General features: G+C 41.7%; 1 protein-coding gene across 2 annotated transcripts; it reads right to left on the reverse strand.

Annotated features, from left to right (window-relative positions):
• Positions 1-454: 454 nt before the first annotated feature.
• On the reverse strand, positions 455-27,015 carry mef2ab (myocyte enhancer factor 2ab). Of its 2 annotated transcripts, none has more exons than XM_080844057.1 (11): positions 26,892-27,015; positions 24,669-24,782; positions 17,383-17,562; positions 13,947-14,150; positions 9,717-9,851; positions 8,833-9,019; positions 8,623-8,682; positions 5,962-6,110; positions 1,744-1,870; positions 1,252-1,378; positions 455-1,017 (listed from the first exon to the last, which is right to left on the reverse strand). In XM_080844057.1, the coding sequence occupies exons 3-11, from the start codon at positions 17,434-17,436 to the stop codon at positions 663-665; spliced, it is 1,398 nt and encodes a 465-aa protein (XP_080700183.1). In that variant the 5' UTR covers positions 17,437-17,562; positions 24,669-24,782; positions 26,892-27,015; the 3' UTR covers positions 455-662. The 2 variants fall into 2 exon arrangements, with proteins under 2 accessions (XP_080700183.1, XP_080700184.1); XM_080844058.1 differs by lacking the exon at positions 9,717-9,851 and adding an exon at positions 9,928-10,038.
• Positions 27,016-27,667: the final 652 nt, after the last annotated feature.

The raw sequence follows: 27,667 nt of genomic DNA on the forward strand, positions 1-27,667 counted from the left end.
GTGTGTGTGTGTGTGTGTGTGTTCATACTCAATGTCCATGGCTTAAATTACCTGTTGTAGTCTCAGTAATAAAATTAAATATAGAAAAACCTATCTATGAACATAAATGATAACATAGACCTTTGGCTTACAGAAATGTCATCTTGCAAAAAGAAGCAAAATGGATACCAGTCATACAACTGCAAAAAATCCATCTGTCGTGCACCCATTAGCAACATACAGTTTCTTATAAACAACAGTGTCATTTTAAAATACAAAAAAAAAAAAAAAAAAATGTCACCTCAAATACAAACCAAAAGTATTAAAACATCACTGCATATTGCATTTCTATCATTTGACAAAAAAGCACCCTGCTGAAATAATGACCTACATGATATAGTTTTACTTACTTCTGTAGATATAAATCTTAATTCAAAACAAATAGTAAATCAAGTACAAAATAGCAATACCTATTCAAACATTAATAATAACAGTCTTATTGTTCAACATTTAAATAAAAACATGACACATTCATATTGATATTATAGCTTCATTATATAATAATAACAATATCATTTTTAATGATAACGTTAACAACACCAGTAACAACAGCAACAACTACAAAACACTCCCTGCCAAAGCGATCCAAGATGGCTGAACCAAGCCGACCTGGGTGACTGACTCTAGGTAACCCAGGTGTCCATGCGCAAGCGCTTGGCTGAAGGACTCTGCTGGTCCTCCCCCCCTGCCCCACCTGGGGCTCTGCTGAGCCCAGCATTATTGTGGTGGAAGTCTGGCCGATGCTCTTCGCGGTCGCTGCCCTCGTAGGAGCTGCAGGACGAGCTCAGGCTGTCGGCAGGGGAGCGGCCCACATCCTGCCTGGGAGCTGCCAGAGCTGCTGGATGGGCCATGAAACCGGACGAGCCCCCACAGGAGGCTCCACGATCCCGGGGAGGTGAAATGGGCTCCGACTTGATGTTGATATTATGGATGGTGCTGACAGACAGGTTGGCACCTTGAGGTAAGTGATTCCCGCCCCTGAAGTCAAATATTTTCAAGTGAAAGGGTGACATTAATAAAATATAACAATGAAGACCGTTAACAAAACTGCACAAAACTGGACAAAAGCACATTTATGCATGGTGATCTAGAGTAAAAGCACATATCAGTGCCTGCTACATACAAAACCCATATTCTTTGTATTGTTGTTGTTGTAAGTACTGAAAGTCACCATCATTGAACACGTTTCCTACAGAATGGTATAAAACTTGCCCCTGTGAGCTTGGTGGCCCGTGTCCCATCTGCTGGTGTTGCCATGATGGTGCAGATCCCATAGACAGGCCACCGGTGGGGCTGAAGCCTTGCAGGTTAGACAGGTCAGAGCTGCTTAGCTGATAGTCTGAAGAACAGCAACACAGCAGAAATGTTGAATTTCAGGGTTGTAAATGTCCCACCATGTTCTAACCGGTGAAACCACTACAGATGGCCCAGAACGCTTTGGAGAAAAGCCTCTGCTAAATGACTAAATGTAAATGGGTGTAAATGAAACCTCACACTGAGCCAGATCGATTAGCTCAGTTAGACCTCTCAGTTGAGGACTTTAGCTGATTAACACATACTCCTACCACAAAGTCCTAGTTATCGTTCTACACTATTCAGCTTAAAACTTTAACAACAGTGTAACAGCAGGATGGAGTAGACAGTGAACAGCTCACAGGGTGTCAAACACAGTAGCTGTGTGAGGGTGTGAGGGCCCTGGCCTACCTGAGTTGTAGGTGGAGGCCATGGCGGAGTAGACCAGGCCCTGGTGTGGAAGACTGGGTGTGTTCACGGACACCACTGGGGTGGCTAGTGACTGGGTGGTCTGGGAGCTGTTTATTCTCTGGGCGTTCTGTAAACAAGGGCAGGGTAACGGTTAAGGCTTCAAAAAGAGCACAAACAGAGGGAATAGCTGTCAAAGACAGAGGGTCTTCAGTTTACAGGGAGGCGGTTTGAATTTTGACTGCCTCACGAAAAGATTGCAGTCCACTTAAATGTCTGTTCTGTCTTCCACCACTAGGTGTTGCTGTTTACCTGGAGATTTGTCCTTACTGACAGTTTTGTGTTAGTAGTAGTTTTAGTTTTTTTTTTAGTTGTAGTTTTTTACGATCGGATACACACTAAAATCAAAAGTATTACACAATTATCAAAACCTTCACTCAAGGAGCAAAACAACGGCTCAGATCTGCACAACTATAAGCACATTTAAACGTCACACTTTTTGTGAAACCATACACACAAGTGATTTGCAAAGCACTAAACACACTTTTATGCTTTAGACACAGAGATATATCAAGAGGTCACTTCCTTGCAATTCCAAAACACACTGTCAAGTTACCACACCTATGAGCCGGTCAAATAAACACAGCCATCAAGTGCCCAAACACATGATTGCTTAATTGTAGACACAACAAACAGGTGTAAGCACTATAGAAATGCAGCAGATGAGTAACTGTAATCTGTCTTCAACCAAAATGGAAGGAGTCAGAAGAAGAAGAGTGAGGGTGAGAGGGGGAATCCACAGAGGAGGAGAAGGAGGAAGAGGAAGAGGCATAGGCCATGCCATGAGGCTGAGGTCAAGGTGGAAGTAGAGGAAGAGGAATACCTGAAGCAGGAGGAAAATGTGCTCAAAGAAGAAGAAGACCAAATGTATCAAATACGTAAACTTGAAAGGAGGACAGGCCCATATTCACGCAAGAACAAGATATAGAGATCATAAACATGCTTTTGGCAAATACTTAATGCTATCAGGCTCAGAGAAATTCAAGCGAACATTATCGGTGACCATGCCATTTTCAATACAGAAATGTCCATCAGGTATCTCAGTCAACACTGGCGACACTGACAAATCCTAAAAAGACATCAGGGTAAAATGCAACTTTATTTGTACTGTATTTTCATTTTCTTTCTGATCTTTTTTTTTACTGAAAATGGAATTGTAACCTGTACTGGAAACATCTTTTCACCTTTGTCTGATATTTGCTGAGCTTACAGTGTTATGCAGACTACTGAAGTAGCATGAAAACTGGGACATGTTTTGTTGGGATTCTCCATGTTGACATGTTGACTGATTTGGGTATATGGAGAGAATTACGTAAATAATATTTTCATCAGCATTGGTCTTGGGTAGAGTTTTTACTGTATTGTGTATTTTCACTGTCTCTGTGTACTTCACTTACACTACTCTAATCACTGAGAAGTAGTATTGCTAAAAGTGTTTTAGGTTTATAACAGAAGTGTGTAAGTGGTACAAACAGAATTCAGAATATGCAATGTGTGTGTTTCATATGGCAACAAAATATGGTTTTGTTAAATGAGTGTATAGATTTTACAAGAGTGTTTCATTTTGCAATGGATCTGAGGTGTTTTGGTCATTGGGTGTGTGGTTGTGCTTATTGTGTGAGGAGATTGAAAAACAAAACCAAGCAGTCAAAATTGTGTGTATCCGATCGTAAAAAAATGTAATGGGGGGTCTAAGGGACACTAGGGCAGCTTCAAGCCCCATGTCTAGCAAAAATACATTCTGGAGTCAGCAGTTTTAGCTAAAATGATCACTTTGAAAGTTCATCACTTGGAACGTGTTAAACACAGTATCTGGTGTATTTAATCAAATATTAAATATAAATTATTATAATTATATTATTATAATTATATTATATAATTATAATTAATTATTATAATTATATATATTTAATTCATATTTAAATATATGCTACATGGATAAATATATATGTTACTATGAGTTGTTCAATAGCGCCGTCTCACTATTGAACAACTCATAGTAACATATTTATCCATAGCATATACTGTATTTTTTATCCCTGCACTTCTTGCACTCTCCACTTCTTCTTTGCACTATTGAAACACTATTGAAACTTTCTCAAACTTTCATAGACCATTGCACTGTTTGTTTTTGTATTGTATTGTGTTTGTTTTCGTATTGTGTTGTGTTTGTTTTGTATTGTGTTGTAATGTATATTATGTGTAAGCACATGGAGAGTCTGTTCACCAGGTCAAATTCCTTGTTTGTTCAAACTTACTTGGCCAATAAAATCTGATTCTGATTCTGATTCTGATATTATAATGGGTAGTCCCCTCTAAAAATCACAACACACTCATGGCTGCTTGCAGAGAGAGAAAACAAAGCAACCTGCTCTTGGACCTGTAAACAAACAATGAAAACTCAAGTTCCACAACATTCTCTGTTTGCAAAATGTGCATAAGTCTGGAGATGGATGAGCCAATGACATGAATCTTGCTACCCTCAAAATATATCTCACAATTCCTGACAGTAGTGCACAAGCAGAACATTCTTTCAGACGAACAATTGATTCAAATTTCCCACCAAACAAATAGTCCAGCCTAAACTATGACTTCACTTAACAAGCTTCATTTTTCATTTAATAACGTAGTAAAAAAATGGTCTAACTTAGGTTATATGCTTTAAGAGAATTTTCAGGTCATGTTTACTCACCATATCCACTTCCTCCTCTGACTGCATGTAATAAGGAAGGCAGATTCACTAAGGAGGGTATCATGGCTATGTCTCATACAATAATATCTCAGACTGGCCTCAATATATGCATGTATTACCTTACCTCTAAGTACGTATGTTTATAGTATGTTGTATGTTACCTAGCACAGCTATTAGAAATAATACTCAAACATACCTCAATATGTAATGTGTGGCATGTCATAGGACATTCACCACATGCAATACACAGCTCATTACTTTAGATTGGTTATGTCCTAAAATCATTTGGATGTCAATCTGTAAGGATGGCATTTGAACGTGTACGCCATCCAGCCTTATATGACATGCATTGACAATAACATTAGCACCAGTCAGTCATGTTCGGATTCTCCTTCAAGAGAAATGGTACCTCTCTTCCTCTATGCTACGTAAGACCCTCTCTCTTGTATGTCTGACCTAAAACAGTTGAACAAATGGATTGGACGCATTTCATGATTTTTTTTCTCTACCACTGTAGCCTCCGTTCTGGCCCGCTCTTGCATGTCAGGCAATTTGTGTCACCAGGTCAATAGTTTCCTGAACATTTCTACACCAAAACACAGCTAAATTGATCTAAATTTGCCAAGGGCAGACAGCCCTCCACGACCAATGTCAATGTCAGTGTAACAGGTGCAGCTGAAATGCTTCCAGGCATCCCTTCCAAGGACAGGGGCCACTGCTGACACACAGCTGGAGCCCATATGCTGCTATGTGCTGTGCCGGTCAAACAGAGCAGTTCCCTCGTACTCTGCCAGTGTGGCAGTAACGGAAAAAAATGCAATCTGGCTGCCATTCGGAGATTCCGGTAAGATCCTTTCCACGCCTGCAGTGGAGGACGTGATTAATATGACACCGCCGTGACTTAGTGGCGGGTTGGTGCAGTGCTGCTTACACGTGCCTTTCATTTGAATGCCACTACTTGCCACACCTCGAGCATCTGCTGAGTTATGCAGCGCATGGGAGCGCAAGTCAGACATGCTGCTTGCTATGAGTGTATAGGCTTACACTGGTTTAGAGCTACTCTGTCTAGGAGAGTTTGACTTAAAATGAACCAACCTTTTAAAATGGTTCAAAACATATCTTACCTACTACTACTTCATATTTTCACCTTTACATTACTCAGTTTTGAGTTGACAAAGCAGAGGAAGTTCACAGTGGTAAGAGTTGTGATGTGAATATAATGTGTTTTCAAATGAACACATATATTTATGAAAATGCATTAGAATTTCCGATTAAAGCCATATTCACGGAGGTAGCCTTTTTAGCAAAGAGAAAGAGTGTCTACCATTTCAGTGCTGGCAGGGGGTAAGGCAAAATGTGGCAGATCCAACTGCAAAACTGCATAGACAACTGCAAAACTTCGTCCATTTGGATCACAAATAAGCATTCAATTTACTTTCTAATCTCACACTGGGACCAAACACACTCACCAGTTGGTGCATCATGCCTTTGCCAGTGACCACTCGCAGGTCCGGTTTACGGCCGCTAACATTCAGATTGCCACCAGGGGGCGATGGAGACTTGGCTGGCATCCCTTTCCCCAAGCTGTTCCCGCTGGTATTGCCCACAAAGCCATTCACTGCAGAGGCACAAGGAAACCAAGAGGGATAAACAGTGGATGTGAGGCCAGGACTCTCCTCAAGCAAATATAACACAAAAACATTACAACCAAAAGCAAACAACTACAATTCATGCCAAGATCAGGCCATGCTGGCTGTGGCATTCTTTTTCTTCCTTGGCTTAGGAAATCAGACATATTTTGACAATGCAGTGTGCCGGATACCGTTTCGCCTGGGAATGGCAAATGGTAATAACAAATTCAGAACTTCTATAAATGTTCTATACATCTGATTTTACAGCTAGATGATTTTACATGGTTAAAAAAAATTGTGACAGATCTCTGTTAATTACTGTGCAATAAAACAGTATAATATCTTGAGTCACTGACAATGAAGTCCTTATTGTTCTATATGTAATTCATAAGGTAAGCCTTATAGGTAGGCAACATAACCTCAAGATTTCGAGTTCTACTCGTAATAGGCAGGTTTGAGAGCAGTGGACTCCTTCAAATAAGGACTGCAGATGTGGGTCATAGTAACTGTCATCTAACAGAAATTCAATCATTATTTCCACAGCTGCCGGCCAGACTCGTCCTCTCTGGCACCTGCTCCACAGTTAGGCTGGGAGCATCGCCAACCAGGTGCCAAGCAGGAGCCATTTTATCGCTTAGGTTTCTCAGTGTGTGTATGTGTGTGTGTGTGTGTGTGTGTGTGCGCCTGTACGTGTATTTGTATGTGTGTGTGTGTGTGTGTGTGTGTCTGTTTATTTATCAACCACACGCTTGCCAGAACAGAATCCTTCCTGAAGTGGTCTGGACTACAGGTGAAACAATCTAAGTGTGCAGTGTTTCATGAGAGGCCCAGCACAGGAATTCTCAGTAATCAATATTATCTTATTCGTAGCTTCACCGTTAGCCCCATAGATATCCAATATAAAGGCGTTAGCCCCTCAACATTACCTTTGAACTCTCACCCCAAAACTGGAGCCATTTTACTGCTGTATTTGAGTATGTGTGCCTGTCCATGTATTTGTACGCATGTCAAATAATCTAAGTGTGCAGTTTTTCATAAGAGGACCAGCAGAGGAAGTATTATCTTTCACTCCTCTACATTAGCCCCTGCACTCTCACTCTGACCTCCATAGACCCCTTGGCTCAGGCATAAAACTAATGCTGCTGGAGAATATAAAGATCAGGGCAGGTTTTCCCCCCAAAAATGCGCTCCAATCTGATTCATGCCCATCAAACTCATCTCACGCATGCTCAAACTTTACGTGATAACAAAAATATACGCCAGAAACATGGATTCGGCCTCTTAAGATATACGTCCATAACCATATAATTTACAAATAACGTAGCGTAAACAAGGCTTTGGGAAACCCTGCCATGTTTCTTTTTGTTGGGGGGGCTGCATTTTTGTAGTTTGATATTTCACGTGTAGTCCTGGTAAGACTCCGATCCAGTCTATGGCATGTCAGCTTGTGTTGTGTCTCTGTGAATCCCCTGTCAGTGGGGGTCAGCTGAGCCCCTGCTGTATGCAGATTCTGCTGTGATTACCAGATCATCACTCAGACAGGGAGGTGGAGGGGCTTGGGGGTGGGGTGGGGTAGGAATGGGGTGGGGTGTCGGGGGGGGTGACGGCAGGAGCAGGCGTGCTGAGGATGACATCTTGCAGCTTAAACCCCTCGAACACTAAATCACCGCCATTCTCTATCGAAAGCTCCACTAGAAACAGAAAATGCATCAACATTTCTTCAAGTGATCTCTCTGTTAAATTGATGGTCAAATAGATGCTCATTTGCTCATTTGAAGAACAACTCTGATGCCCTTGATCAATGTATCCTTCAATGTTTACTGACATGACTTACAGTTAATGCAATACATTATGAATACACATCTATGATTTGCATGGAGCAATGCTCTTCATTTTGTTTGTGACATAAAACACTCTATGCATGACGATCATGAAGTCATTTAGCATAAATCATCAGCTCAATGACATGCACAGACGAAAATCCGAGATTCAAATGCAAACAATGCACAACACAGCTCAAACTACACCTGCAGCACGCAGCTATACCCTAAGTTACAGATTTGCGATTGAAGGAAACAGCAGCTGGCAGTTTTAACACAGACTGCTTGTCATGCAAGCGCAAACAACATCTTCAAACCTCTCCAAACAGATTGGAACAGGGAAGACCGTTAAGCCACACCTGCCACGCTCTTTCATTCGGTACATAGTGGGCTGTGACAGCGAGCCGAGGCATGGTGGACATGCAGCTGAGAGGCTTGCCATGGTCTACATGCTTTCAGAGGTCTACTGGGCCATCTTGTTGACTTTCTCAGCCCTTATAAGGGCAACGGCCAAGCCACACGGACACGCATGTGTTGAGTGAAGGAAATGTGTGGTGAACAGGAAGTGGACACTCATGGTTAAGTTAACACCTCAATGCAAAACTGTCAGTCAAACTGTCCTGTTAAAGACACACGGACAAATAATTACAAATAATTTGGAATGTGGCTTTTGACTCACCAACTTGGCTGGATATTGCACCATTCACCATTGGCATATCACTAGCTCCCATCATAGAACCTACATTTGAATTTAAAAACAAAACATAGCTGAACAATATAGTTGCATTAAAAAGTGAAATGTTAAACAAACACAATGCTATACATAGACTTCATGTATTCATTTCTGTTGTGAATAGTTGAGAGTGTAAGTCTTGGTGTTCAGACTTACCTGCAGTTCCTGTGCTGGGGGGTCTTTGAGAAGTCCCAGGGGAGCCCATATTCCTGTGCAAGGAGCCATGGGGAGACAGCACCCCAGTGTCTCCGAGGGAGCTGCCTGGACTGTAGGCCAGGGTGTTGGGGTTGGTCCCCTGCAGAGCCACGTGCATGGAGAAGTTCTGCTGTGACATGGCAGATGGCTGCAGAAGAGAATGTACAGTAAGAAAAAAAAATGCATGAATTAAAATTTAGATGTTAAATCAAGAAACAACAGGACACAGAAATGGCAATGTACAGCACAAGCAAGCAACTACAGTTAATGGCATATTTAGGCATTTAGGATTTTTTTTTAGGCTTACAATTGTGAGCAGATGGAGGAGATGGAAACTATTTTCCTCATCACAATGACACTTTATGGCAAAGTCTAAGGAAACAGACTTAAGTGTGCAATTAAGCATGCAGTCGGATTCAGAGATAACCATTCCTCTGCAACCCTGTGCCAAGCTTTGACCTCATGCTAAGGTGGATGAAGAATGGCCTCATCCCCAAAAGAAACACCTCTCATTTCACGATGACCTTAGGAACCTGTGTGTTATGTGTCTGAGGAGTGGCACCATATGTTGCCGGCTTAATACGAAGCGTGCTCACTCAGACTAGGTGACATTTCTGCAGTCTGTTTTCTCTGTCTCTGGGGAGCATATATTATAATGAGAGTCTGGACTGTGCTGTAACACATCTGATGATCACGTTAGGAAAAAAGCCCACATATTATATAGACAGTGTGCCTCTCAGTGTGAGAACAGTAACAAAACAGTGTTAGATGCTTTAACCACTGGCAGGAGTCGTGCCAACATATCAAGCAGCAGCAGTAGCAGCAGCAGCACCGTAGTTACTTACGATTTTGTGATTTCTCATCATATTATCAAACTCCTCATTAATTTTTTTATATTTCTCTTCTGTGTGCGGGGCGAGCACATAAGAGGCATCCAGGTCGGGGCTGTCACAGCCCCGGTGCTCTTTCTTGTTTAACGCCTGTGGTGGACATCAAAATAAAAGAGAAGCGAATCAACATAAAGGGAGCAGAGAGGAGGCCGAGAAGAGTACTTACACCCAAGTGCTTACACATTACATCACTCTCGTCATCCAGCTCGGGGCTCAGCCCGTAGCTCTCGTCAGCCACGGGAATGGCAAAGTCATCCTGGCCTTTGTGCCTTAGTTTCTGAAATAGAATTAGCAAATTCACCTGCCTGCATGCAATAAGCTGGCTGCAGTATGAACGATCTGGCAGTGTATAGTATCACAAAAAGTTTCAAATGGGGGATCAATAATTAAAGCTCTTTCAGGTGAAACATTATGCAGCATCACATGTTAGGGCAGTATACTTTTGTTCCAGGAAGCTATCTGTAGCTGTGGCAGAGTGGTGACATTTGAGCTGTCCAAAACATGTAGGCATTGTATTAATGAGCATCTCTCTCTCTCTCTCTCTACCTCAATCCATGCGTGTGTTACAGCAGTTGTCGGTAACTGACAGCTTAGTGAGAACATCTGAATCCCAACAACAGATATATACAAAGTCAATTTCAAATGTAACACAATGTACACAATGTAAAAAATTACACTCTTATTATTACCAGAAAAACTCAAATGAATATCTTTACACAATTTACATAGTGGAGTGGATCTTTTTCGTTGTGACTTGTAAATGTATGGCATTAAACAACCGCTAACTTCAACTGCTAGTCGAGAGTCTTAACCTGACATATGGCACATGAACAGCATGACCCTCCTTTAACAACTGCTGGCACCTGCACTGCCTGTGGAAGACTGTTTGACCTTGCAAGACAGGGACCTTGACCTACTTTGGGTTGCATAATTGACTTATCTATTTTGAAGCATATGGACAATCGCTGTTACCATATGTACCATTTTTTACCAGTACCGTACCAGTTGTTTAGGGTTTGTTGGACAATCAATTAAACACAAAAAGTTGTAATTTAAATTAATAAAAATGTCTGGAGAGAAGTGTTTTTGCTCTTTAGTCTATACAAATTAAATTGTCACTGTCATTGTCACTTACAATGACACATTAAATTCGCATCACGTTTATTATGAACCAACAGCCAATTAGACATTCGGCAGTTTAAGGCGTAATTGCAATTCTTGTTTTTCATTACGCTTATGCTATTTTTGGTCATGAAAGAAACAAAATGCCAATGAAAAACTCTAGTAGGGCCAGATAAGCTAAGCTGAATGACTTTGTGAGCTCCTTCTCTTTGACCCCAGACAAGTGGCCAGACATTGACTTTCTGGGCTCGCGAAACATGATCTCGCTCTCATTCTCACAACTGCATGAAATATTTATCAGCACTGTTGAGGATTCTGATCAAATCAGGGGACAGGGCAGTGGATGCCAGCAAGTCTTCCTGAGACCTCACCCAATAAGCCCTGGGAGAGGTGGACAGAAACGTGTCTCCAGTTAGGCAGGGCAGGCAACTGCCTCTAAACTATCTAACAGTCCTGACAGACATGGTTCTCAAACTTAGGACACCCTCAGGATGTTTTATGATCTGCACCTTTCTTTGCCTGTATAATTCAAAACATTTGATTTGACTTTGCTTTGAAATGGTTACAACAAAGTAGAGGTATCATCTTATGTTTACACACTGTTTGCTGGCTTCAGATGCCATCATTTATAGCTGTCATAAGACAGCTTCAGTAACAGGGAGGGGTAGAGGTCTACTGAGCATTGACATGAACTGGGAAATAATGTAACAGATCTTTCACAGGGACTGTTTATGGAGCTCCCTAAAGGTCATGGTGATCCTTTTGCATTACATTGCAATATTTTTGTGTTACCTCACAATACTTGAGTGAAGCAGTTGAGTTGAGGGAACACAAAAGCAGCACTGAAAAACAAAATCACCACCATGACCCTCAAGGGCCTCCATATTGTTATCAGATCTTTTCAGCTAAAAGTATCTTGCTCCAGAATAACCAGCATCCAGCAACTTCCAGTAGGGGGCATGTTGTAGAAAATGGCCCATCTTCAGCACATGCGTAAGGGCTAAATAAGCACCCGTGTCATGGCAATTTGTAAATAGCAAATGTCATAATGCATGTGAAGGTCAAGATGCATAGCATTGCAAAGACATGCCTCTGAGATGATGGGGTGATTAGGCAGGATCTGTAATGGCCGAGGGCCTGCTCATAATAGGAAGAGAGAGACAGCGGCTAGCCAAGCTGACCACTGCATCAGCAGAGGGCCGACAGCATTCCCAGACGCTAATGGGCCAGTCTTTATTATTTCAATCTATTAATGGCTATTGACAGTTCTATTCATGTCTGATTCAATTACGCACAAGACAGATGTCCTTCTCGCCGTGTTTGAGGACAGAGGTGACGGCCACAGAGCCCATCTCCCAGCAGTGTGTCTGTGTCTCGGTAAAGTGAAAAGATCTCATAGTTGCAGCTCTGCCTCTTAGTTCAATAGCCTGGGACTCACACACACTGCCTTGTAATTGTCATCTGGTGAGTAGCCTAAATTTGCCATAATGTGCCCACTTGATGAGAACAGAGGTGCAGATGAGATGCAGATTAGCCGATATAAGTGAGCGAAGCAGAGATGACGTTTGATATGAAGTTGCAAAAATCATCCCGACCCCCATCATTTTCTCACCCACTTATGGATGCAGAGTATTTTTAGCTTGACACAGCTGGTGAATTCACATTTCAGTGTGAATGTTTGTGTGCTGCACAAAACAATGCTGTGGAGAATCTCTCACTTCTTGGCAAAGAGCTCATCCGCGCATCTGCCTACTGGTTAATATGAAATCCATTTCATGTTATCTTATACCAAGATGCGGATAACTGATCATAAACTAACACTACACATAAGCCATACATCCACTGCTGCTAATGCCAAGGCTGTGTGGTATCTACTATTAACCAACCTAACAGAATAACTAACAGTATTGCTCAAAGTGTAATGGCATTATGTCAAATAATGTTCATCACAGAGATACCCATGAGACCAATTTATGATTAGCATGAGCATATTTTCACTGTGAAGTTGCATGTGTTAGATTCAAACTGAAGGAGTGTGACTCTTATGTGGAATCCATCACTTTCTTCCACAGAGGCGCTAGCTGGAGAATTCACTGTATTCATTAAGAGATAGAAGCATGAAGCTTCACCAGGTATTATGGATTGTTTGAAATACTCATTCATTTTCCTTAAAGATAAATTATATATAACATTTAACATAACATCAAGACCTATCAGAAATGTTGTGATGCTTCCACAGACACATTAGGACTAGGTCCTAAAGGAGATCCACTGACAGGTAATGGTTACTGGCATATGGTGATATTGTTTGGTATGGTAATTTACTGTTAAGAAGAAAGCTATTACTGATGCAGTGTCAGTGTAGGGTTTAAGAAAGAGCACACCTGTGTGAGGAAGCAGGAAGTGTGTAAAAACACCTGGAGACAAAGGAGGCAGGTGTAAAAAGCTTTTTTTTTTCTTAAAAAAAACTGGATTACTGTTTGGGGCCTGTGGCTAGTTCTCGAAGAAATATATACCTCTCTCTCTCTGCTTTAGGGGCAATTTGCAAGAGAAGAGGAATTCCGGTGAGATACATCTAGTCTTTCGTTTTGTCACTCAGCTGGATATAATTTATTATTATTTATTATTTATCATTAGAAAGTGCTTGATGTGAATAGTGAATATCCTTAAACTAAATTGAGAAACTTAACTTGATTCTTTCTTGGTAGTTTAGTAGCACCTTTAATAAGCAGTTGGTCCTGTTTGTCCTGCCAGGATTTATTGTCTGACAGTGACCGGACTATACATATCTGTGGCTTGGGCTTTCCACTTTCTCAATGTTCATATATCAAAGAGCCTTTTATGTAACTGAGATCAGTCTAGACTAAGATTCATTGAGAAACTGGTCTTTAGCAAACCAAATCTGGTAACATGTCAACAAATAAAATGTTATATCTTGTCTGTTTGGTTTGGTGGATTATTGATGAAGGAAGAAAGAGAAGCAATATCATAAGCATGTTGTTCACACTGTGGAACAAGGTAAGATTGACCTCCCATAAGGTTATTAAACATAATGACACTCACCTCCACAATGTCGGCGTTGGTTCTGCTCTCGTGGGGTTCATTGTATTCGGTGTACTTCAGTAAGACCTTGTCCATATCAGTGCTGGCATACTGGAAGAGTTTGTTTGCACTATTGAAAATGATCAATGCTATCTCACAGTCGCACAGGACACTCAGCTCATAAGCCTTCTTCATCAGGCCAAACTTCCTCTTAGTGAATGTGACCTGGAAGAAAATAAAAGTAAACAAAGTGTTAATACAGTATGTAAACTCATACGGCAAAATAAAACAAAAATATAGCTGCAAACAGCTATGAGGGGTCCAAGTTACCCAGCAGGGCATAGTTCCCATTGAAACGTCATGTCATTATGTCAAAGGCATGGCTATTTGCTCTCACATCAAGTTTCTACCAGATGACCAAAGACTGGCCAAGATATGAGCTCACCTCAAGTTTGACGGCTGTTTGTAACTGTTTTTTTTTATCTGTCTGATAACTTTCGTGAGGCTTTGCCTGAAGATCATCTGTGCCAAATTTGCGGCTGCTAAAAACTATTTAAGGTTTCTGATTTCTGAATCCAATATGGCAGCCACATATATTTGGTCAACATGATGGGTTGTCAAGTCCTGTCCCGGGCCGAGTCCATAAAGTTCTCACTTCCTAACTGGGGGCTTTACTGCCACCAGTTTACTTACTTACGATTGGCTGTAACAGAGAAAAGGCTTAAAAAATCTGAAATACATCTAATCATTTTTGTGAGGCTTGGTCTGGTGATCATCTGAAGCAAATCGGGTGAGCATTGGACAAACTATGTGGCCTGAGAATATTTTAAACTTTTTCATGATCCAAGCTAGATCCAAGGACTCAAATGGTACTTCGCTTTTAAAAATCAGGCATAAGATTCAAATGTTATATGCATACACACATCTCCAAGTTTGACCCATTGGTGACGCTAAAGTGCTCAAGGTGCAGACAAAAGGTTTGGGGTGAAGAATCAGGGGACTGTCCCCAATCAGTGTGCCAAATTTCAAAACGTTTTACCACATGTTATTCGAGACTGCCGAAGACTTTACTGGCAGAAAAAGACATTGAGGTTGATGAATAATAAGAAAAGGTACAAACACAATGGGGGCCTATGCATTTTCATTGGGGGCCTACGCAGCTTCAATAGGGGCCTACAAAGCTTCAACAACGGCTTACGCAGCCTCAACGGGGGCCTTTATATCAAATTAGTTATTTTTTTAACATCACCCACCACTTTCTGTAACCATTTCACAAAAGAACCTCAAGTTCAAGTATAGTGAGAAAAATTACACTCATATGGACCAGTCTTCTAATTAAGACATCGAACACTGCCCTTTTTAATAGCTGTCTAGGAATAACCTAGTGCGATGTGACATTCCTCCCAGGCACTGCCTTTCCATAGGCTGGGAGTCTGATTGCAGGGTTGTGCTATCGGCCTTGTTCTACAGGACCATAGCTCCAGAGGAGCTGGAGAGATAGCACAGACTCTGCACAGGCTCACTCTCGGGGCACTTACGGTACAAAGGCTGTGCACGACCGTATGTAGGTCACAGGGCATTCATGTTCACTTACTGTGGCATCCTCATTCACAGGCTGGGGAAACCTCGGACAATGCAAACGAATGGATGTTAAGGGCTTGAGGCAATATTTATGAAATCTGTAAATGGGTAGGGTCTGGGCATAAAACATGAATCTGCGGTACAGATACCAAAATACAGTTCTGATTCTGTCTGTGTGTTATCTATTTTACAGTTTAGTGCATACTATTTCAACCATCATTCTCAAGAATACACGAGTGCCTAAACCCTGATTTGATTTATACGCAATGGTTACCCAGGGGCGGGCAGAAGAGACAGAGATTAGATATAACCAATATAACGACATCTATATGGATATGATGCAGATCATGGTTTCAAGCACAACAAAAAGATATGATACTTTTATTCATTCTACCAAAAAGTTCCAATTAGTGTGCATGTGTGTGTGTGTGTGTGTGTCTGTACGTGTGGTGGGGGATGGGTAAGATATATGGCAAAATGGCAAGATGCCATACTGGAGGATATACTGCAGCAGATTCCATACAATAATATATTATGATCCACACCAACAAAAAAAATAGTTGTCACTTCATCTCTGTAGGCCAAATGGCTCCTTGTCTATTGAAGGTAATTTATTACTGTAATCCAGTCAAATGCTTGTTTAGAATAATATATATCAGCATTTCATTAACCCACTTACGACATTCTGCCTTTTCTAATGCCATGAATATGGAGCACCTGCAGTCCAGGCAGATGAATACATTTTTCATGATAATGGGACATGTATGCTAATGATTATTCCCTTGGGTCCACAGCCAAGCCCAGGGGACTGAGGCTGTGAAGTTTCTGATGCTCTCTAAGCAAACACTACTTACCAAACAAGCAGAATCTATCAAGAGGCAACCCTCTCGCCACGTTCTGGGGCGATATCATGCAAACAATATTCCTTGATTTACACTGTATGCCACTGTTAGCAGCAGTGCACCTTGATGTTGTACTGAATATAATTATGCTCTAATATAGTGATATGATCTGCAGGCAAATACTGCATGTTGTATTCAATGTGGCAACCAAAGTTAAAATTACCATAGCCAACACTACTAATAAGGCATATCCCACAAATAAACAAACCAATAAAATATATTGAAAAAAAATTCTCAAAACCATTAAACGCACACAACACATCCAAATCGAGCACACATAGACAGAAAAGAAGTCCTCCAGACAAGATAGGATTTGTTGCGCCGCTTCTCCGCGTTTATATTTAGCCGCCGCGGAGCAGACAGGGTGAATTCCAGCCGCCTCTGTGGTTGGTCTGAGTGATGGCAGCCAGGGAGAGAAGGGCGCAGTGTGTCCCGCTGACCCGCCCTGCTAATGAGAGGGTGCTGTTGGGATGTTGGGCAGCGGCTGCCCTCCTAATTACTACCGACCAGCTGCAACCACAGGGACGACGGGCCCCGCGAGGCCTCAGCCTCGGACAAGCTCTCCAGTGTCCGACACCTCGCCTGTGGGGCCGCGTCCCGACATCACTCCCCACACGGAGCCCCAAGGTCTGCGAGCTCATCAAACTATACAGTGTAGAATGGGTTGCGAATCTCATGGTCTCTAATTAAGTCATACACGTCGGCTCTGCCATGGAGTGCACTACGTGTGCCGTGTTTAAGTGTTTGGCGCAGGGAAGGTTTACGGGATGGTTTCGTTCTTGAAAGGCAGAGACGTATGAAACCACTCCAAGGATTCCTCGCCTCAAAAAGGACATTTTTTGTATACTGCAGCTCTGAGAGAGTTCCACAGCCTGTTCGTTTTCTCTTCCTTTTCAATGTTGAGAGGTTGGTAAGAGACTGTTAAATGTGTGCACCTGCTGACTGTGAGGTTGGACTATTAAACCGTCACTTACTTGTCTGTTCCGTTCGTCCATGATTCTCGTGATCTGGATCTTCTTTCGCCCCATTTTCCGCTTCTGCTGTTTTCGCTCACACCCCAGAAATATCAGAATAAAACTTGTATGGATCCTTAGGACTTCAGCACATGGTACAATGCTATTCTTCTCCCAAGTCCCTCCACAAGACACAGAAACCTGCAACAACAAGAACAACAAAGCATGATATTATTTATCGGATATCTTTATGTATGCTACTCATTCTACAGCTGCCTATGAATGCCTGTTTACATGTATGTATTACGCACTCAAAGTGTAGTTAACACCGTGTGAGCGTATAAATAAATGTGTGATTCCCCCACATCACATTTCTATATCTGCAATCACCCATTCTTTCCCAGCCTGGTTCAGGAGTGCTGTGTTTATTGCCTTATCCTGGCTGCCTAATCCCATTAGATCGCTGGTAAACACTGGAGCAGTAGGCCTACACATATGAGGTTTTGTGCGTGTGCGTTTATGTGGCGTGTGTAGGGGTTAAGACCTGAGGATTATCCAGTGTGGCAAATGTCATGATGGTTTCAGAGAAGGTATGACGCTACTGTACTGTAAAGAAATCCTTTATACATACCAACGTAGAATTTTATATATTAAAAACAATTTGTTCATTAGGTGTTAAATAATGCTTAATGAGAACCAAAAAGCATTCTAGGGAAGTCCTAAAGATTCCAACCCTGCACAACCAATGCTGCACATTTATTTATCTGACAACATGAATTCAAAAGATTGCTCAATCGCAGAAAAATATTACATAGCTTTTTGTGCAACCTTCCTTCATGCTTATGTGTAAGACATACTTCAGAAGTATATTCATGTTCTACCATTAAGCACAACAACGTACTCATACAGTATGTGGCAAAGCCGTGTTCCTCATCACCCTAGTTTCTAATCCTAACAGCTTGCCCTAAACCAGTTGCTTTTGTCTTACCACAGTAGGCCTTCACAAAATGAACCTCATCTTACACTTAGTGAATGCGTTGATGCTGGCAAAGTGCAGGATGCAATCTTCTCAACCCCAGCATATCCATACACATCCCCGGCTTTCTCCATACCATAAAAGGCAAAATGGGAGCTGCCTCGCCCACTCACACTCTAGTAAAAACACCCTTTGAATTCTGATGGGAAAAGCAGGCCCTCACACAGCTTTCCATGCCCTCAGACAATTAAAAGGGTGAGTCGTTGTCACACTTGATGTTAATTTCATCTAGAAGACATCCCTACAGCTTTTGGAAATGTTTTCTTAGGTTTCCATGAGATGAAAGGGAATGATGTCAGAACCAAAAAAGCAATCTAGAATTTTTAAATGGCCACTGCAAAAAGACATTGTAGTCACCGTAAAAGCAGAGTACAACCAGGGTTACCTGGTGGACAAAAAAACGGGTCTTCCACTTTTCAGTGTGTGGGTGTTAGAATGCTTGTGGGATTAATTTGACCAACTCCCTTTGTCACTGGCTGTGGTGCAGTTGGAAAGCGCCTGGAATCTGGGCACATCCATGCGAGCTCTGTTTCCTGTCTCTGGCTGCTGCATCCTACCACAGAAGGTGGGCGGGTCCAGGAGCCTCCCCTTCCTGTTTTTCATGGCCTCTGTGATGAAGAGCTGCTGGGAGTCACACTTCCGTTTCACATCAGCCCCTTGTTATTTTCCTGCCCATTGCTTTTAAGACTAAACAAGGGGCCGGAGGGATTTGTCCACCATCCTCCAACACTCCAACAGTCTTTATCATGTCCCTTACAGATACTCAGTTGCGGTGTGAGAAGGGAGCTATTTTTTCCCCCCATAGTAGATTCTTAAGACTAGGTTTGAAAAAAACGTCAACAAAAAAAACACAAACACAAAATGAAATACAGAGTAAGTGGCAGTGTCACTGCAAATGCCACAGCTTCCTTCCTTCCTATTATCAGCTAAATGTGTTTCTTTACTGTTGTTGTTTATTATTGTTTACTCTTGCTTGACCAGATGTGCAGTGTGCAGCTATTGGTGACCTGTCAGGCAGCAGTGGCCACAGTGCTGAAGCGGCTTAGGAGACGCATGTGCGAGAGTCAACTGAGGTGAAGGCAGCGCTCCGGTCCCCGCGCCCTGCACTCACTCTCCCCGTGCCAAGACGACACACAGCTGATCCCTGACGAACAACAGACAAGCCTCACTTTCACGCTGTCCGTCTCCCGCTCGCCGTTACCATGGCGACTAATGAGCTGTCATTAATAAGGTCTGTCACCTGCATGTGTATGTGTGTGTGTGTGTGTGTGTGTGTGAGAGAGAGAGAGACTGAAAAAGAGGAGACAAAGTGAGCTGCTAAGAAGATGTTTAAATCAGTCTGAATTGTGTTAGCACTTTCTGTCTCACTAAGGAGAGCAGCTTTTGGAATGGCATTTAGTCTGTGCAGTTTTCTTGTGGACATTTGAGACATTTGAGAAGAACAAACTTCTTGAGTACTAGTGTGAAAAAAGTCAAACCTGATTAGTTGTCCACTACGCATCTCACATACAAAATACACATCTTCCCATCAAAGGCCTTTGTACATCCATCCATCATCACCAAGCACAGTGGAAATCTAGAACAATATTTAACAGACTGAACTCTGTTGCAGGCATTACTGGCAGGTCTAACCAACCACTCGTGACTGCCCATCAACAGCAGTGAGATAATCAGGCAGGCACTGTGAAAATGAGCCTACCCGTGGGCTCCCTGCAATGTTCCCTTAAGCAGGCTCCTTCCTTTTGATGCGCGTACAGATCACAACATATAGATGGTAACCAGGCAGGAGGAGTTTGTTGGGGCTTCCCAGGGGGATGGGAGGTATGGGTATATCACAGCCGCCATGCTGTGCAAACAGCATCTACTGCTTACTCCTTAATTTTCCTTATCGCACCATTTGTTTTTTTTAACAAATCTGCAATGCAATTTACCTTCTCTAAAGATTTTACAAAGCAACCCGTGCCTATTGTAGGAAGTGGGGTGAATGAACTTAAGATAAACTGCCTCCAAGCATGTGGCCACCCACAGACACATCTGCTGACAAATAAGAGAACCCTGAATGAAATGGTCACTGCCACTTGACCACTTAAAGAGTGGAAGATAGCAGGGAAGAGAGACTGTAGCTTTCAGATTTACAAACAATGATGACCTGTTTACGAAACAGTCAGACAAGGACAGCACTCAGAAATACAATAAATACTTAACACATTTAAAACAATGACAGTCTGGACGTACCACAATTGCCACTTCACCCAATGCTAAAAAGACTATTTAAAGTATTTGTTTTTCAATGGGGTAATGGGCTAATGATTCCCCAATGTGTGTGTCTATGAGAGAACAATTAACAGGAAAAAGCCTTAAAGAGAAAGCCACTGAAGAGAAAATGATAGAACTCTTCACTGTGTCTTAAAATTCTGACCGCTGCAATTCCACTGTTCTGTTCATCTGTTCCCTGCATATATGAAACACTCCTTTTATTTAATAAGTCTACCCGCTGTGATGTCATTTTAATATTGTGTTGTTTTTATAGCTGCCTAAGGACAAAGTTTCCCCTCTTTGAATGCTGTCAGCTCTCAACATGGCTGAAGTCATGGCCCACCAAAGCCCTCTAAGCAGAATTCTTTACCGCACTCTCCAAGATATTTGGTGCAGCATGAGATATATTGCATGCCATCCATATGCTATCTTCATAAAACATCAGTGCCCCTAAAATGATTCCAACATGTCATTTCATATAACAACATGTCTGGCTTTCTGTTCCTCTAATCCTATAGTCAACTTAAAGTGAAAGGCAAATGAACAACATCAGAATGTTTCAGCAAAACTGAAACAAATGTAACATAGAACATTACACTGAATACATATAATGGAATATGATTTTCAACTGAATGTAAGTCACTGGGGAGAGATGGAGGTGTGGGGGGTGGGGATGGGGGTTGGGGACATGACCTCATCACCGCTGTTTTTTGCCCGTGCAGTGACGTGCAGGCCAAGGCTGCTGAGGAGTCTCCTCCCAATGTCTCTGAGTCAGAGACCTCAATTACCCCATAACCCCGGAGCATATGTAATGAACTACAGACATGCTGACATTCCAGGGAAGAGCGAGGGGAGAGAGACAGAGAGAGTGATAGAGAGAGAGTGAGAGAGAGAGAGAGAGAGAGAGTGTCATTGAGCAGTACCAGGGAACGTTAATAAAATGAGCCAGCCTTATCAGAGAAATTGCAAGCAACTCTGATTATGATCAGAGACTGGTTCATCAGAACTGTTCCTGTGGAACATTCAAAGTGTGTTCCAAACCAAGGGTATGGGCAGTACAATCTCCTACTCTATAGTCTCACTGGCATAACATATCACTACTAATAATTCACATTCACTCTTACTATACCCCAGAAATAATGACTTGCTTCAGAATCAACAGTGCTCCACTGGAGAAATAACTAATTCAAATCTCTGAACACTTGAACTCCTTGCACGCTGACTAGTACAGTATCTTAGCAGACATATTATCAGATCAGAAGAAGAATGCTGGGAGGACTTTTTATAGACTCCGCGCAATCTTTTGATCTGGTAAATTAAATTATAATGTATTCTTCAGATTTGTTTTTTCCCCCCCTCTCTTCTTGAAAATTCTGCCCTTTCAGCAAAGCAATGCCTTCCCTTTTAAGTCCTTAAAGATCCCCTAACTGGAGATGAAGACTTCATCCTAAGAAGCAGGAGTTTAGGGTTTTCTCGGGCCAATCCGCGACCTCAGCTTCTGCCTATGCATTTGAATTAAGCAACACACAGAGGACCACTGTGTCATGATGTATATTTCCTCTGACACATACAGACAGAAATACCCTGACCCTCCAAATATATTCTACACTGTGCTATGCAAATCATCAGGGGCAATATATATTTCTGTGATACAGGTTGACAAGATGAATCTAGCAGAAAACATGTTGATGTCAATTTAACTTCCAACAGCTTCAAGTTTTTGGGGGCTAAATCAGCAGGCTTTAAATTACACCTATTCATTGAGATCTGAGCATATGTGCATAGGAACATTAATAAGATTCAGTACAATGAAATGTAATATAGCTCTGTAACGGTTTAGCAGGGTAGTCAGTTTAAGATTAAGCGGTTTGATAGAACTCAACATAAAGTTAAAGACATGCGTCTCATAACGGCGAGAGTTTAATTTCACACAACTGAAATAACACCACAACTGCCAAAGAGAAGGGGTGAAAGAGGAGCTGGTTGTGCTTCCTGTGGTTAAATGCTGATGAGATGGCTAAAATCACATGCCTGTACCCACCAGGCCATGTGTCAACAATCCAGCATGCTGAAAATGGTGTGCTTTCACCGCTCACAGCAGGTGCCTTCATTAAGAGTGGATCAGTGATTGAATGCCGAACGTCACGACTATTCCAAGATACATCTGAACAGTCAGGTGCATCACGTCCCCTTACCACGGCAGCAGTGTATCCATCTGCTAACAGAGCTGTGTTCTCAGAGGGTTAATGCCTCGTGCGCCAAAGTTTGGATTGCTAACGATTGGCTACACAAACATGACATTGAATGCAGCTTACTGTGCTGACCATCCCCGTTGCCAGATCACAATCCAATCTGGGATAAGAGGGGAGAGCTGAAGCAAAGCAGCATATAGTAGAAACTCACCTTCGACTTCATACTAAAGTCTTTGGTTTGGCAGTGAAACAAACACAGTTCTATATTTAATGCTAGATGTATCTTTAGAGTGTCCACAAAGGAGACTACGTGTGCATTCTGTCAGAAAGTGGGCTAAGAAAGAGATTGTAGATTACGTAAATGCAATACTGAATAGTTAGCCATAAAAAGTATTTCATATTATTGTTCATTTCTTCCAAGCAGCACCTTAAAAATCTCAGATGAGCTGTCTCTGGTTGACCTGACAATGTCGCCCCTATAAGGTCATCATAGTCAGCAGGAAAGACCCTTAACAGATAGGGAAGAGGATTGGTATGTGAAAGAGGATTAGTTAAAGATTTAGGAAACAGCAATTGGTGGAGGATCCCCTTGCTGACCCTTGGTGATGAGTAGGCTAAAGAAGCCGAGGTTAGTGCAGAGTGCAAAAGAACGAGAGAGCTGAAGGAAAAGAGCAATACAAATATACACTTGGTATTTCCTTGAAGATTTTGAAACGGAGAGAAACTCAACAGCAATTTGATCTCACATCTGCTAAAGCCTTTCTACAAAGCTTTTGCTCCTCACTTTGTGAATTCCCTCAGAGCACATGAAATGGGAACCTGCCCATCGAACAGGTGTCTTTTAAGTCACCTAAGTAGAAAATCAGACCACCTCGCTGCATCAAACCCTGAAGCTAGTGGCCCTTAAATACTGTTTATACTTTGCCCAAGTGGAGGTACTCAGTTTTACTTGAGTGTGCACACATTGCACAGGTTTGTGCCAGGGAATGGGTGCCAATGCAAAGCTCTCAGGTTTGGACAACATCACTGAGTATTAACAGTCAGTCTAATTAAGTTTGTCCGTGTTGCCTCAAATCATGGTTTTATTTGGCAGCCTCCAGCCAAACACCTATTTACATTTCACAAAGACAGTTTCATGAGACTACAAGAAAGGAGTCGTGGAGCTAATATTTGAAAACCATTTTATTTGATTCTTTATTTATCCGGCGACTTTTTCAAGACCTGGGAAACCTATTTAGCATCGAATGTGTGGATGAGTGGTCAGACAGGAGGCAGCCAGAGGTTTCTGGTTTTGGAACGGCAGCTTGCAAATTGCTGGGCGACCCCACAGGAACATGTTTAAATTTTAGTGGATAAGGTCCTTCTCCAAAAGCCACAGAAAATGAGAACATGAGCAGATCATAGTCTGCTAACATGCCTTAGGTTTAAGTAGAATGCATGGATCCATATGGAATGCAAGTCCTTTCAATAAAAATCCTAGACAAGGTTATGTAATGTAATTTGTGCAGCTACAGGCCGAAACGAACAACATGCTGCAATTTAACAGCAACTATTCCATTTCAATGCGAACAAAGTAGCATTTTAGCTGGATCAAAGACAACATTTCTTCGGGAACTTCAGAAACTAAAATGGAAAGAGGTTGTGAACAACTTACTACAACGCTTAGAAGTGGCACTGTTTAAACGTTAACCCTGGAAAAGTCTGCAACCATGCAGATCAAAGAAACTGGAACTTCACTGAATATTCCCATTCAGGCTCAGACCCCACAGGGGTTTGGGTCACCCGGGGCCACTGCTGACATGGAGATGGAAAAAGGTTCTTACCACACGATAAACCACAGCACTCTCCTGAGCGGGCGCCTCCTTGGACCAGCAAAAGCCCAAACTTCAGTGGTCAGTTCACTCGCTGCTTCAGTGCACCACTGCTTGGAAGACGTCCTGTGGGGAGACGGAGAAAAATGTCACAGAGAGGGTTCAGTTCAAAACGGACATGGAGGTAACTGTTTGCACTCACAGGAGGTAACTGTTTGCACTCACAGCCATTGTGAACAACAATGGATTTATATCTGAACGTGAATGAATCTCTATTATATAGAAAGACTTTAGCCTCTGAATAAGAAAATGCAGACTTTCACAATGCTGTAGTTTCAAATTAATAGTTTCAGCAACAGATTAACAAGGGCTAGAAGATTCTGTAAAAGCCAACACATAACATACAGCACATACATGAGTGTCTTTCAGCTTAACATAAAATAAGATCTACTCACTAGAGCAAAAAAGTCCAAGCAGTCAGGCAAAGGATATCTTTGATTCAATTATCTCATGTTGCTTCACAGATCAGCCTTAAATTACTGTGATTTACACAGGCAGTAGTAAAACATGTTAGTCTAACATCACAAAAGCTGATCAAAGCGTAAGAAATCCTCAGACGCCACCTCCCGCTTAACCCTAATGCAATATAATTGACCAGAAAAATTTCACTTGGGATGGGAAGGACCCAAAATAGCGATTCCATAAAAATACACACAGAGCCGCCTCTATTTCCTGGCCATGTGGAGCTAAAAAGATGCTGGTCCCTGAGAACTGTTACTATTTTTGTTTACCGCCAGGCCAGAAATACCCCATCATTAACAGACCAGCAAGGGAGGGAAAATAACACCCCGTGACACGTGTTTAAAGCCTGGATTCATTTGGCTTATTACAAACACCATCCTGTACTATGATCAACAAATTTGTCTGGGATACAGAAAAAAAAACATACCATTTCACCTACGGCTATGGGGCTTCACCTTTAAATGGTTACACTGATCTAACACAGAACTATTTCTATGTCACTGTGATATGAAATCCATATGTGGAAATAGCCAGTAAATTACATCACATACATTTATACATCACTATACATTTATAATCTAAACCCCATACAGTTATGACAAGGAATTACTGATAACTGCATTGATGAAATTAAAAACACACAAAAAAACTGTGCTAAACATTTTTTGGTAGGATTTGATTTGGATACGACAACAACTGTACAACACAGTATGCGCCAGGACAGCATTATTTGCTTGCTTAGATGTTACAGAATATGTAGGATACCATGTGTTAAGGGAGGTCAGAGAAACATTTTGTAGGATATTCTACATTCCATTGGTACCATATTTCCACATGTAGCATTTTTCACTTATGGATTTATAAAGATTTTAACTTTAACATTAAGAATGACAAATGGTTACTTATCAAATGCAGACCTTATTAAGACACACAAATTGAATCACCATTCTAAATACAATGCAGAACAGAATATCACCACATCATTAAACTTCATTAGAATATACTATCTACTGTATGTGTGTGTGTGTGTGTGTGTGTGTGTGTGTGTGTGTGTGTGTGTGTGTGTATAAACCATATGCACTTCAAATCACCCCATTACCTGAATATAATACTTCTGATAAGTGAAGTTCCACCACCGGAGTCTAAGAATTCCCCTGTGCACTTATTTGACACATTTGAAAGGCGATGATGTGTCGTCTCCTGGGTATTTTAGCTTCATAATAGACTTTATCTGAGTTTGCAACACTTGCCATTATAACCAGTGACATGATCATTTTATAACAGAGATGATGTTGGTAGCTGAGCAGTACTTAATAGGTTGCTCTCCCACTTAGGCCTACACTGAAGTCTGCGGAATAAATGCATGTTTAACTTTTTTTCCCCTGTGGTTCATAGAACAACTTATTTAGTAAGAATTCGCCCATGTGCTCCAGCGTGATATTTTATAGCCTAAATGAATTTTAAAAATCTAACTCGGAGCATTCAGTATGAATCACGGGATTCACTATGCATACAAAATTCTAGGAATGTTATCACAGCAGATTAAACTAGAAATAAATCACAAGAGAGGCTAGCCCTCAGTCCCAAAGCAAAACTATTTTAGTATGGACCGTTAGGAACATTTCCCATGCTTGTACCCTAACCTTTTCTTTGCGAAAGACGACGCCAAGTACCTTGTAGCTGGATAAAATGTTATCTATCTGGACAACTCACCTCTATAGTCGCTGAATGCCGAGGGTTTTGCCTCAGAGGTTCCGTGCGAGACAATCGTGTGTGTACATACTCTCTGTAGGCTCCTACTGTACGGTGACAGTGTTCCAGCACTTACTGAGCATACTGCCAAACTCCGAAGCGTATCCGCTTGGCTCCTCCCTCTGCTTTCACGGTCAGCAACACCCGACAATAGCGTTCACAAAAGGAAAAAAAAAAACATTTCCCTTCTTTGAGGAAGGCTACACTAACTGTCCATTGTTTTCCTTTTTTAAAAGTTATAACTACTGCGATTCATCAGAATCATCGAAAAATTATGTGAAAACATTTCTTAAATGAAACGTCCTACAAGATTCATTATCCTCCTGACATAGGCTACAGCACCATTCTGGCCAGAGCCCTGGTCAGAGTCTATATTAAGTGATTTGTAACCAATGTGTTTCTCATATAAAAAAAAAAATATTACAGAGGGGGAAACGCAATCCATTTTTCGGAACAAGCATTATGCAGTCAATTACGGCAAGACAGCAGACTTCATGTCAACTCTCTTTGAGGGACATTGTGCTAAGCCAATTAAAGTACTTAAAGTTTGATTGAAACCAATGGGCTTTGTCAACAGGTTTCACATGAGCTCACATGTGTTTGCGTGTTGTTGTTGTGTGATGGCAGGTGTGGCAGTTTTGTTTCTGGAGTGTAAAGATGCAAGCTGTTAGTGTAGGATTTGACCCAGATGACCATAGGCTATATCAATTGAAATGAAGGGGTTCATCTCTAAGCTC

This window comes from Sprattus sprattus (genome assembly GCF_963457725.1).
Source record: "Sprattus sprattus genome assembly, chromosome: 8".
Classification (NCBI taxonomy): domain Eukaryota; kingdom Metazoa; phylum Chordata; class Actinopteri; order Clupeiformes; family Clupeidae; genus Sprattus; species Sprattus sprattus.